This window comes from Melopsittacus undulatus, chromosome 9 (assembly GCF_012275295.1).
Source record: "Melopsittacus undulatus isolate bMelUnd1 chromosome 9, bMelUnd1.mat.Z, whole genome shotgun sequence".
NCBI lineage: Eukaryota > Metazoa > Chordata > Aves > Psittaciformes > Psittaculidae > Melopsittacus > Melopsittacus undulatus.
The window spans coordinates 1,268,234-1,280,832 of record NC_047535.1 but is presented as its reverse complement, the minus strand read 5'-3'; the positions used below and the strand labels follow the sequence as shown (position 1 = coordinate 1,280,832).

At 53.9% G+C, this 12,599-nt stretch overlaps 1 protein-coding gene across 1 annotated transcript in view; it reads left to right on the top strand.

The window, feature by feature from the left end:
* The first annotated feature begins 692 nt into the window (after positions 1–692).
* Positions 693–12,599, top strand: part of CORO2B (coronin 2B) — a 32,731-nt gene continuing 20,824 nt past the window's right edge. Inside the window, exon 1 of the mRNA XM_034066512.1 lies at positions 693–749. Within this exon, the coding sequence (XP_033922403.1) occupies positions 735–749 (15 nt within the window). The 5' untranslated portion in view covers positions 693–734. The remainder of the gene's footprint in view (positions 750–12,599) is intronic.

The following is a 12,599-nucleotide window of genomic DNA, read 5'->3' as shown; positions in this document are numbered from 1 at the left end:
CATTGCAGGAACCCGGTGACTCGTCCGCAGCCGCAGCCCATCCCTGAGCCCGCATCCACCGACGATAGCAGAGCTGCTGCTGGTCCATCCCATCCGGTCACCACTGCCCCCCCCACTGCCCATCACCGGTAGCGTGGGGGGGGGGGGGGGGCAGCAGGTGCCTGTGGGAACGGGAATTGTTGGGGAATTCGGGATGGCAAAGAGTTAAACGACGGGAAGTGCCCCCCCCTCCCCCCCCCCGTTCCCTGCCTGCTCCCCGCCTGCCCCCCCCCCTTCTTCCTCCTCCTCCTCCTCCTCCTCCTCCTCCTCGGTCCCCCCCCTCGGGAGGCGGCAGCTCCGTCACGGCGCGCGGGCTGACATCACCGACGGCTGCGGAGCTCGCCCGGGCGGGCGGCGCCGGGCTCCGCTGCTCGGGCTCCGCTCCGCTCCCTGCCCGTGCCCCCCCCCTCACTCCCTGCCCGTGCCCCCCCCCCTTCCTGCCCGTACCCCCCCCTTCCTGCCCGTGCCCCCCCCTCCGCTCCCTGCCCGTGCCCCCCCCCCTTCCTGCCCGTGCCCCCCCTCCGCTCCCTGCCCGTGCCCCCCTTCATTCCCTGCCCGTGCCCCCCCCCCCCGCTCCGCTCCCTGCCCGTTCCCCCCCCCCCCCGCTCCCGAGCCGCCTCCTCCTCGCTGTTCCACACCCGCCCCCCCCCCCCCCGCCGCCCGCGGAGCTGCCCGAGCCCTCCGCCGCCTCCCGCATGACTGTCACCAAGGTAAGGAGCGGCCGGGTCCGTGCTGCGCGGCCCCGAGCCCTGACACCCGCTGCCCGCGCACGGCGCCCGCAAGGTGCGCGCAGGGGAGCGGAGCGGAGCGGGGACAGTGCCTTGTAACTGCGGTTTGGTTTATTGAGGTTTATTTCATTTTACTTTATTTTATTTTTTAGATTTTATTTTAATGTTACTTTATTTTATTTATTTTTATTTTATTTTTACTTTATTTCATTTTATTTATTTTTATTTTATTTCAATTTTACTTTATTTTATTTTTATTTTTCAAATATTACTTTATTTTATATATTTTTATTTTTAAAATTTTATTTTATTTTATATATTTTTATTTTACTTTATTTTATTTTAATCTCATTTTACTTTATTTGTATTGTATTTTTTAATTTCTATTTTATTCTCATTTTATGTTATTTCGTTCTTTTCTGTTACACTATCGATTATTTAATTTAATTTATTTTTATATTTTTATTATATTTTTATTAATTTATTTTTATCAATTTATTTTCATTATTATTATATTTACTTTTACTACTTTATTATTTATTCTATATTATTATTTATCCCATTACCAAGTACCCATTTATTCCCACTTGCACTGATTTATGCCGTTATTTCACCGTGGTTTATTGTTCCCCTGCCTCTCCCTCCTGCCCCCCCCCCCCCGGCCTCGCTGCTGTGCTGCATTTTTAACCCTTGGAGGTTAAACCCGGGGGGGTCGGGGCGAGCAGAGCCCCCCCCGACACGGACGGGCCCACTCGGGGCCGGGTGCCCCGACCCGGAGCCTCTACAGGTGGCTGCTGGCCTGGGGAGGGGGACACGGACACCCTGGGAGCGGTGGGGGGGGATGCGGGGTGCGAGGGGCTGAGGACCCCCCCCCCAGCAGAGTGTGGGGTGATGGGGGGCTGCTGGGCCCGCAGGTCTCTGCGCTGAGGTTGTGCTGGGGGATACTGGGTTGAGGGTGGTCCAGAGCACTGAGCTGGGTCAGTGCGACATGGATGTTACAGCAGCATCCAGAGGGAAGGGGCTGCCTCTGGAATGTGGAGCCGTGGGGAGCAGAGCAATCCATGCTGGACCTGCTTGACCCAAGCCCTCCTCATTCCAAAGGGCCTGGAGAGCACATCCAGGCTCCCCAGTGAAGGAATCCCTCTCTCCCATCATTATCCTTACCGAATAACTTGCTTTTTGCCTGCTGGGCCGTCAGCAGCGCTTGCATTTGTTGTTGTGTGTTTCCAAGCACCCCGTGCTGCATCCCGAGCTGTCCCACAGCATCTGCCTTCAAGACAAAAGGGTGTTTCCAGCTCGTCTGGGTGCTGAGGGAGGGATGGAGGGGAAGAGGGAGGGATGGATGGACCTGAAAGGTCAATTGGGTTACAAGGACTACAAACTGGCATCAAGTGTCGTGGGTTTAAGCCAGGCTGGCTAATTTGTAGTGCTCATAGATCTATTCAGAGCTATGCTGAGAAAGGGCCGCAGGGCGAAGGGAAAGCACCTTCAATAGGATGGGGAAGGAGCCTGCTGTTAGATTTCAGGGAATGGGGATGCAAAATGGGAAGATCCATGTCATGTGCACAAAGCAGGCTTTTCCTCGAGCATTGTAAAGCTCTAATGCATCCTATAGACTTTATTTCCTGCAATATGGACTGTCTTGGTGATGTCTTGAGGTCAAGAGCAGCTCCTGACCTGCCACAGCATCAGGCCACAGGCATGGACCCCAGCACCGAGGTGCTGAATGTGTCCTTCACTTGCTGGTCCTTCCCATAGTATCCAGGCAGATGTGGTGTGGGAAGAAGAGAGTGGCACAAGCACCTGTGGAAGAGGAGATGCTTTTCCATGTGGTTTTGGCTGCCAGGACTCAGCACAAAGGGAAGGGTCCCATGACCCAAGGTTATGGGGGAAAAGAGGGTTTGGGGACCAGGAATCGTGTGTGCGTTCCCATAGTGGGGCAGGCAAAGGGGACTTCGGGGGTCTGCATCCTGCCCAGCAGCAGGTGTCCAGCTAACACCAGTACAGCCCACAACTCCCAGTGCTGTCAGGGAGAGGCATCTACAGCGTTCCTGCAACTGCTCCCATGCTGCGGGTGCTTCCCAGGCTATGCTGGAAACAGGAGCCATGGGCAGGATTTTGCCAGTATCCCTGAGCAATTGATCCTTAGGGAGAAACTGGTTTGGGAATGAAGTGTGGGTGCTGACGCAAGGCAGAGATGGGGATGCACTGAATGCTTCTCATGGGGGGGGGAGGGAATAAGGGGGCAGGAATATCTGCTGTCAGGATGTGCAACAAGCTGTTTGCATCCCTGTCCCAAGCCACCCCCTTCCCTCCCACAGGAGGAAGTGCAAGCAGCGGCAGCATCCCAGACCTGGCTCTGCTGGGGGAGTTTGGTACCCGGGTTATAAATAGATGGAGAAAGGCTGATGGAAATGCAGGAAGAGCCCACGCCTCGTGCTCAGGGAGCTGCCCAAACCATGCAACACTTCCCTGGCATCGTGGCATGGCATGGTGCATTGGATGACATGGCATTGTATGGCATGGCATTGTATGACATGGCATTGTATGGCATGGCACATTGTATGACATGGCATTGTATGGCATGGCACATTGTATGGCATGGCATTGTATAGCATGGCATTACGAGCCAGCAGGGTGATGGTGTCGGCATCAGCTGAGAAGATGCTGTAGGTATCGGGGCAACTTCATCCCTGTGCAGCTGGTCCTGCCTGGGGCTCAGGTTTGGTTTCTGTTGCTTGCAGACATCAAACCAGCCCAAATGTGATGGAGCTAAATCCGTCTGCTTGCAAGAGCCACAGCAAACGGTGCTGAGGTCAGGTCTCATGGCAGGTCCCTGGGTGAGTAATTCCTCACCCCAGATGAGCTTCTCCTCATCGGGAAGAGCATGGAGCCATGCAGGGGCTCGGGATGTGAGTGACAGGATGGAGAGCAGAAGCTGGGCTCTCCCCATTCAGTTGCCATCCAAAGGCTAACGGGCTCTTTGGGAATAGCCAAGTGGGAATCCTGTGGCCAGGGAGGAGCTTGACAAATGGAACCTCGGAGCATGGGTTGTGCCGGGTGTGTTTGGCAGGCAGAGGCATGGCAGAAGTCCCTTTTGGGATATCAATGGTGCTTCCAGCTCCCACCCATCACCAGAGGCAGTTTCCAAAGCCCTGAATAGAATAAGCCATGAACACAAGTTACTGGGGCCTGGGGCTGTGTTCATTTGGGAATGGAGCTTTCAAATGACTGGAGGGTTTATGTGGAAGATGCAGTTTAAAGGCGGATGCATCCGGGAGCTCCCATGGTGAATTATCCCGTGCTCTCCTCTGGCTTTACCGTGTATTCATTGGTGTTAAGTCATTAAAGCCACGCTGCCGAGATAACAGCTCATCCTCATGGCTCAGCAAGCAGATGAAGCCAAAGGCCAGAGAGGAAACTGTAACCATGGCCAGTAAATAAATGATGCTCTAACCCAGGTAAAACAGGAGTTACTGCAGAGCATGGTGTGATTCCAATGCCCCGATGTTCCTGATGGCAAGTCACAGTGTCCTCTGCCTTGGTGATAAGGGCAGGTTTAAATTGTCCGGGGCAAATGCTGATCCCATGGAAAAGCTGATACTGATGCAATCAATAGGAAGCTCAATTGGAGGCACTGGGCCATGTTATCAGGGGAAATGGCTTTGCAGCAGCAAGGCAAGCCCAGCTTGACTTTATTCCCAAGGAAAGAAGGGGTGAAGTCTTCTCTAGGTGGTTTGATCAAGATGACTTTGATGAAGCACTCTGTGTGCTCTGATGCTTGAGAACTGACTCCAAATGGGAGTAATGAAACTCAAGGTAATGGATTAGGTGCTGGATAGCCAACACCTCTAGAAAATAAATTAGATTAATTACATTAGCATATCTAGATTAATACATCTATTATTACATGGGATTTTGCTCATGGTGCTCAGAACAATAGGGCTGCTTTAACCCTTGGTCTATGCAGAGCCGAGCTGCTGGCACAGGGCTGTGACCAAGGGCAGATGCTCTTCCTGGTGGGAGCAGGACACGGAGGCAGCAGTGAAGGTGGATGTGGGAATAGTGGGGCTTCCTCTGCCTCTTGCTGCTCCAAAATCCCTGTCTATTCAATGATGTGGCAATAGGAACGTGGCCTCCCCCATTGGGGCTGCCCAGATATGAATAAGTCATGGTGCAAAGTGGACTCCTAAGGGTGATTGGAGGCAGGTAGGGAGGATGCTGGCTCTTCTGGAGGAGCTCCTTAGCAGCACATGAAGGGTGGCAATCACATAATGGTGCCACGGCTGGAAGGAGGCAAGGGGATCACATTGCTCACCAGCTGGAGCAGGCTGGAACAAGGCACTCGGCCCTGAGCTGCCCATTAAGCATAGAACAAGCCCCCATTCTCCATCAGTGTGGCTGTTCCCTTTGGAGGGGTTCCTGGGGGTTGGGAACGAGCATAACGGGCTGCTTTGAGCCTAAAAATGGCAGCTCCCGTTTCAAGAAGCATCGCTCTCATCAAAGGCAACTTGTCTGGCCTGCAGCCTTGCAATGAGCTTGGATTGTGATTCAATGCAGCATTAATCTGGTGCTCCGAGATCGGCTGTCTGCGGGCAGCAGGCTGCCTGGGCTCTGTAATTCATACCCTGCAGAGGCAGCGCGGGGTCAGCCCCCTCTTCTCCTCCTTCTTTGCATGGAAATGTTATCAAATGATGAATAGTTCAATTCATTACAGCGAGGATCGGATCCCGGATTCCCATCTCCCGGCTCAGGGTGCAATTACCCCAGCCTGGCAGCAGCAAAGCCTACGTGACGGAGCCAGCTGCTGGAGCCCCCCTTGAATCCATGAATCCCATCGTTCCCGAGCAGGGATGGGACCAGCGCCAGGCTCAGCTCCCAGGAATCCTGCGCTCCTTTGTTCATGGCAGAGCCGTTGGCAAAGCCCCTTCCCTGCGGCTCTGCTGAGCCTGGAGCATCACTGGGAAAGCCTTGGGAGCAAAGCTGAGGCTGTGCTGGAGCAGCCAATGGTGCTTGAGTTGAAGGCAGTAGGGAAATAGGGATCAATAGGGCTAAATCCTTCAGACCTGAGCCCAGGTTGGGGTCTTGCTATGGCAAGAGAGCACAACAGGCCCCAAAATGAGGGTTTCCAACCTGTTTCTCCATGCTCTCATGGAAGCATGGGCAAGGAAGTGCTTGCTCCCGCTCAGCACAGGGATGGGAGGTGTGCCTGCAAGCATCCAAGTGCCAACTGCAGCCCCTGTCTTCCTAATGGGATGTGGATCTGGATTTTCCCCTCGGAGTGGTGGTGTCTTCCACCTGCTGTGTGAATCCCTCAACAACCTGTTGGGAAAAACCCTATGGAAAAATCCTTACCCACCTCCTGCAGCAAAGAGTTGGGAATAGCCACATTCCAGACAAAAAAGCCCCATCAGGGTCAGGGTCAGCCTGGAGATGTGCACTGGGAATAGGGAGGTGCCAATGATAGGCATCACTATCACAGAGCGGATGCTGCTTGGGTTCAGTGACAGGAAGGACCTAACAGGATGGATCCTGGCATTGTAGGGGTGCTGAGTGCCAAAGCCTGAGCTGTCAGCAATGCACAGATGAGGGTCTCTTTGCAGCCACTGCCAACCCTTTGTACAGCCCATCTCTGAGCATCCTGCTCTCTGCCTGTACAGTCGCTGCTATAAATTCCCAAGGAAATAATGGCCTCTCTGTCCATGCTCAGGACCATCCTCTCCATGCCTGCCCCAAGGCACACTGGCTGGGGGAGATCCGGAGCGATGGGGGCCACATCCTCACCCATCCATGCCGGAGCACCGGGGCGGTGCTTGGAGATTCCATGGCTGCAGGACCTGTGGAGCCATCCCCATGCCAACAGCCAGCACCCAGAGCCTCTGCATTGGATGCTTTGAGACTCCATATCCCCAATGGTGAACGAGGGATGGCTCATCCCGATGAAATCCCTCCTCTCAGCAGGGATAAGCAGCAGTTTTACCATGGGGGGGCTGGAATTACTCTTAATATCATTAGGAATTAGCTGCCTGCAGCTGCACTGGCACCGGTGGCTGTACCCCCAGTGCATGTTGGCACCCAGCATCCCTCCAGTGCGTTTGGTGCAGGCTTCATGCCCAGTGGGGCAGGTGGTGTGGTTTGACCTAAAGGGTTCCCCTTTGTTCCAGGATTGATGAGCACCCATGTTTCTCTGATCCCTGTGTCCATTCCTGGGTGTCCGGAGGCACCTCAGCCCGTGAAGCAGAGCAGGGCAGGTGAGGATCCCGATGGACCCTGATGGGCATGGAGAGGGATGGAAACAGGGACATGGTACCGTGCTCTCATCCATCCCCTATGGCTCTGCAGAGGGACAGGCAGGCAGTTGTTCGGCCTGAAAAGCATTCTTTATGGGGGGCAGCAGCAGCTCTCCTCCTCCCAGAGTTTGACCCTGTATCCCTATGGAGCTTTGTACATCAGCGGAGAGCAGATCCATGGAAAACTCAGTCCTTGTGGAATGCTGAGTCCTATAAGCAGGCACCCAAAAAGCCGGATGTACAAACAGTGCTTGGGTGAACACGGGTGAGCTGCGGTGTGCAGGGAGCATCCATGTGAGCTCAGGTGGCTCCTGTGCATTCCTAAGGGATTCGCAGTGAATCTCCATCAAACAGAGTCACTTTGGCTGCTCTTAGGATTCTATAAAGGGCAAAGAAACCCGATTCTGGAGCAGCGTGTGCTAAAAACCAAGGAGAAACAGGGAAAAGGTGAGATCTGAGGAATGTGGGTGCATTGCAGAACAGGGGAGGAATGTCACAACTGTTCCTCCATGAGCTTCCCTGTGCCTGAAGAACACGGTTCACTTGTGGGGATGGGTTCCCTCTTCCTGGTTGCTGGTGCACAAGGAAGGGCTTGTCCAGGCTCCAGCTCCGTGTTGGGCATGGGGCAGGGTGGTGATGGGGGCTCGGTGCTTCCTGCATCCCATGGTGGATGTGAGCTCCATGCTCTGTCAGGAAGTGGGTTTCTGAAGCCTTCAAGAGGTTGTGTTTGTTTCTTCTTTCTTCCTGCTTTTTAATTCCTTCTTTTTTGGAAAACTGGGATAAACTTCCCAAAAATAACATAACCCTGTGGTTTGTAAGCTGCATGTGAGCGAATGGCTCCGTGCGGGAATGGATGTGATGGGAACAGTCCAGCCAGAGCCCAGGCTGCGGGATGCTGCCCGATGGCCTGAGGAGCACCCTGGATTCTCATTTCCAAAGGAGGTTTTGGGTGGAAAGCAATGAGGGAGAGCTGCTCCATGCACCATCTCCCTGCTTGCCAGGATAAATGGGTTTCAATGGTTCATGTCCCAGATGGAGCTTGGTAAGGATGTTTTCCACCTATCACAGAAGTAGGAATGTTGGTGCTCCCGGCATCCTTTTTGCCTGGATTTACCCCCCATAGCATCTTCCCAAGCAGTTTCTTACCATAGGGCCCTTCTCCCTACCATCCCACAGCTCTTCAATCCCAATCCGGGTGGCTTTTCGCTTCCTTATAGTTGAAGAGCCGGTTACCTCCAGAGGGGTTGGATTTAGGGCACCCTCCCTTTCCCTTGTTGTACAGCAGCACTGCTTATTCTGCTTAACACTGCTGGATCCTGGCTGGGAATCACCTGGTGTAACCAAGTCTGTGTCTTCTTGATGATGTGTGATGGGATGTGAAACAAGCCTCATGGACGAGCTCCTGGCTCCGGTACCTGCTCATCCCAATGCATGAACAGGGACTGGTTTCCCCCTCTCAGAGTTTCCTAAAACATTCCCAAGCTGAGAAGAAGCTGCAACATTTTGCACTCAAGGAAACGTTATTCCAAGGAACTGGAGGAGGGAGGAGAGTGAAATCCTGTGGTCAGTGACCCAGGGCAGCGCTGGGAGCCAGGAATGCTTTGTGCTCCATCAGGATGTTTCCTCTGGCTTCGCCGGGTGGGAAGGAGTTGGGAAACAGAGTGGGAGGAAAACTGTGCTTGTTTACAGAGCGTATGGATGAGCGTGAGATCTGTGCTGCTCCTCAGCACATGGACCCATGAGAGGTTCTGTTTTCCTCCTCCGGAAGCTTTCCTGGGGGGAAAATGGTCCAAAATGGGGCTCCTGCTGATACCACAAATGCTGGAGCCAAGGATGCTTTTTGCATCATTCCCGAGCGGTCCATGACAGCAGTGGGACCATGTGGGACAGTGGGAAGCAGCCACAGAGGGATGGGGCTCATCCGGCCTCGCTTGGTGCTTGTTTCCCAGCGGTTCAGCAGGAGGAGAGGCTCTTCCCAGGCAATCCAGGCTCTCTAGAAAGAAGACATCATTGAAGAGTTGAACTCCAGGGAAATCCCAGTCACTTCCTTCCAGGCTGGAAAACACTCAGCTGGCAGATAGGCTTCGGAAACGTTCATCTCTCTTTTGTCCTTTGTGTAGCCAGTGGTGATGGGATTAATCCTTAGTGTCTGTAAATCCATGTCCCAATGGGATGGCAGCATCGGGAGCAGCCTGTGAAACACCCCCAGCACCTCTGCTTCCCCATAGAAGAGGTTATAGCTTTGCTGTGCATCTGCACCCTCATCCCCATCAGTGCTGTACCAGGCAGGGTGAAGGGGCCGAGGGGATGGGGATGTGAGAGCCTGTTCCATAGCATCAAGCTTTTCTATGAGCCTCACTCAGAGCATTTATTCCGGTGTTTATGAGAGCCCAAAAGGTGTTTCCTGTGGTGGGTGCAGAGCTGAAGCCATTTGCTCAGCTTCCCTCTGCTGCTCCAGCTGCTTGTGCCATCAATAAGCCTGTAAATAAGGAGAAAACAAGGAGCTTTGCTGATTGCTGCAGGATTTGGGTCTCCAGAGTGGTGTCAAGAGGGCTCTCCCCTGCTCTGTGGGCTGTGTATGTGTAAAGGGCTGATGGGGATGGAGGCTTGGGGTCTCCCATCATGGCACAAACACGCACAGATGCTCCAGCATCACAGAGATGGGGAAAGCAGAGCCAATGGGGTGAGATGGGAGCAGAACTCTCCCCCTGCACGGCTGATTCATCTTTTCCCCCTGAGAGAAGAGGGGGCTGAAGAGATGCCTGAATAGATGTTGCTTTACATCCTGCTGCTGCTCCTGGGGTTTCTGGACAGGTTAATGAGCATGTTAACTGTGCATGAGTCAGGTAATGTGCCCTGTACCTAAGTGCTTCCATTTGCTCTCAGGAGCAAATCTGTGTTGAAATCACTTCTTACTTTGTTCTCTAGAAGAACAGGCTGAGAGAGCAGAAGAGAAGGCTCCTGAAGGGGAGACCTGAGAGCATCCCCAGTGCCTAAAGGGGCTGCAGGAAACCTGGAGAGGGGCTTGGGACAAGGGATGTAGGGACAGGCCAAGGGGAATGGCTTGAACCTGCCCAAGAGAGGGGAGACTGAGCTGAGCTCTGAGGCAGAAGCTGTTCCCTGTGAGGGTGCTGAGGCGCTGGCACAGGGTGCCCAGAGAAGCTGTGGCTGCCCCATCCCTGGCAGTGCTCAAGGCCAGATTGGACACAGGGGCTTGGAGCAGCTGCTCCAGTGGAAGGGGTCCCTGGGTTGGAGCTGGAGGAGCTTTAAGGTCCCTTCCAACCCATCCCATTCCATGGTTCTAACAAAGCAGGTGGTGCTGCACCTGTATCCTGAGTTGCATGGTCACTGCGATGGCTGCTGCTCATGGCTCTCAGGGCTCATCCTCATGTCCTGCCACCAGCGATGCTCCAGCTCATGCTGGAATCACCCAGGAGCATCCCAGCATGGGTTTGGCTCCTGCCGTGCTCAGCAGGCATGCAGGGGTTGTGTGGTCCCCGTCGGCCTCACGGGATGGTGAATTGAATGTCTCTGCTCTCCCTGTCTGCATGGGCTCCTGTCGGGTCAATGAGGGACCTCCACAAGCCTGGCTAATAATGCCTGGTGAGCATCCTGCATAGGGCATCTTAATAAGGCGGTGACAGGGAGATGCACAGAATCAGCATCCCAGGCAAGCCAAGAGCCCAACCGGCTGCCTCTGCTCTGAACGTCCCTTGGCACAAAGGAGAACCCACTTAATTTACACCAGGGGCTTGTTTCTTAGCTTCTTCTGCTGCTTTGAAGTCAACCTCCGCTTGCGAATGCACCCAGATGCCCCGGCCGAACCATGAGCCCTGTGGCAATGCTGGATCCAGGCCGGTTTGGTGCCTGCATTGTGCCTCCACACTGCCAGAACGTGTGGCTCTCGGTGGTGGAATTGTCATTCTAATGAAGCAGGGGATGTGCCTAAGTGTTAAATCTCACCGAGCCTCGTTAGCTGGGAAAGCCATTAACGGGAACAAAAGCCGGTTTCAAGGTTGAATTGAGAAGCATCAGAGCATTAGAGTACGGGGGAGATTAAAATCAGCATTTGTTTGCCTCTAATCTAATGTGCACGGAACAATAAGCATTTGATGACTAATTCTGGCGATGCTGGTGTCTTATCGAAATATAGATGTTTCATTGGAAGCGTTTCCTTAGGGAGCAGCAGAATTCCTCCGTAACAGGCTTTGCTAACGCAGACCCCATCTCTGCGTTGAGAGGAGACTGGGCCGGACACAGCTCCTGCTTGTGCATTTTCACCTCTTGACAGTCGAATATACGGGTTGTGCTCAAGCAAAGCGATGAGGTTGGGGCAGGAGGTGGCTTTGGGGGACTCCCCTACTATACAGTGATTGCAGGAATGCTGTTCTGCTGTTTGCCAGTGTTGATTTAGGCTATAAGGACAAGGACAGCTCTGCTCATCCCAGTGCTTCACAGGCCTCTGGCTGTGCCAGGACCTGGGCTCCCCATCAGGTCCATGGTCAATAGGTGCCGCATCCTTTGGGAAGGGGTTTAATCCTTGCCACAGACAGGGACACCTTCCACTGGAGCAGCTGCTCCAAGCCCGTGTCCAACCTGGCCTTGAGCACTGCCAGGGATGGGGCAGCCACAGCTTCTGTGGACACCCTGTGCCTCAGCACCCTCACAGGGAAGAGCTTCTGCCTCAGATCCAACCTAAATCCACCCTAAACCCAACCTAAACCACAGTGAAAGAGCACTGATTTCCCATTAGAAACCTCTCCAAGGCCATAGGAGAGGCTGGACGCCATCGTGGTAACCCTAAGAGCTTCTGTACGTGCCACAGCCCCCATCACCTCTCCAGCACAAAGGGCTCCCATTGCACCAAGGCTGGGGGTTATTGCCAGCCCCCAAACCACTGCTCCGTACAGGTGAAAGCAGGACTCCCTTCCTCTGAAAGCTCCCGTGATGGAGGCAGATTAACCCGCACTATATATAGGAATTACTGTTAGGGATTAGAGAGCTCTGGAGCTGCTCTTGCAGCGTTCGGGGCTCTTTGCTCTGCCTCTCGGCTGCTGTTGCTAAGAGTCCCGGGGCTTGAAAAGATGCATTTCAAAGCAACCACATTGAGACAAGCCCCGTGTCCTGCTGCTCCCGGTAGGCACAGCCTGGAGCTGCCAGCACCGCTGAAAAGCCTCCAAATTGGGGCTGGATTCCTTTGCTCCTTGGTTCCTTTTATTCCAGGCGAATGGCAGAGCTGTGCCCGGGGGATGTGGGATGAGCTGGTGCCTGTGGGGTTTGTGTGTGCTGCCTGCCCCATGGCGTCTGGATGATGGGGTGTGGGTACCAAGCCTCCATCCTAGGGTAAAACCCTGCAAGATACGAAGTTGTTTGGGTTTGTGTTAATGGGATTGTTCCATAAGCCGTTCTCTGCTGCGAAACTGAATGAGGGGGTGAAAGACCCATTTCAAAGCTCATTTCCCTCTCTTCAAGAAGCAGCCCTGAGCTGGTTTTGCTCCTCATCCCCTGGATCTTGCTCATGTATCAGCCCTGTGATACACGA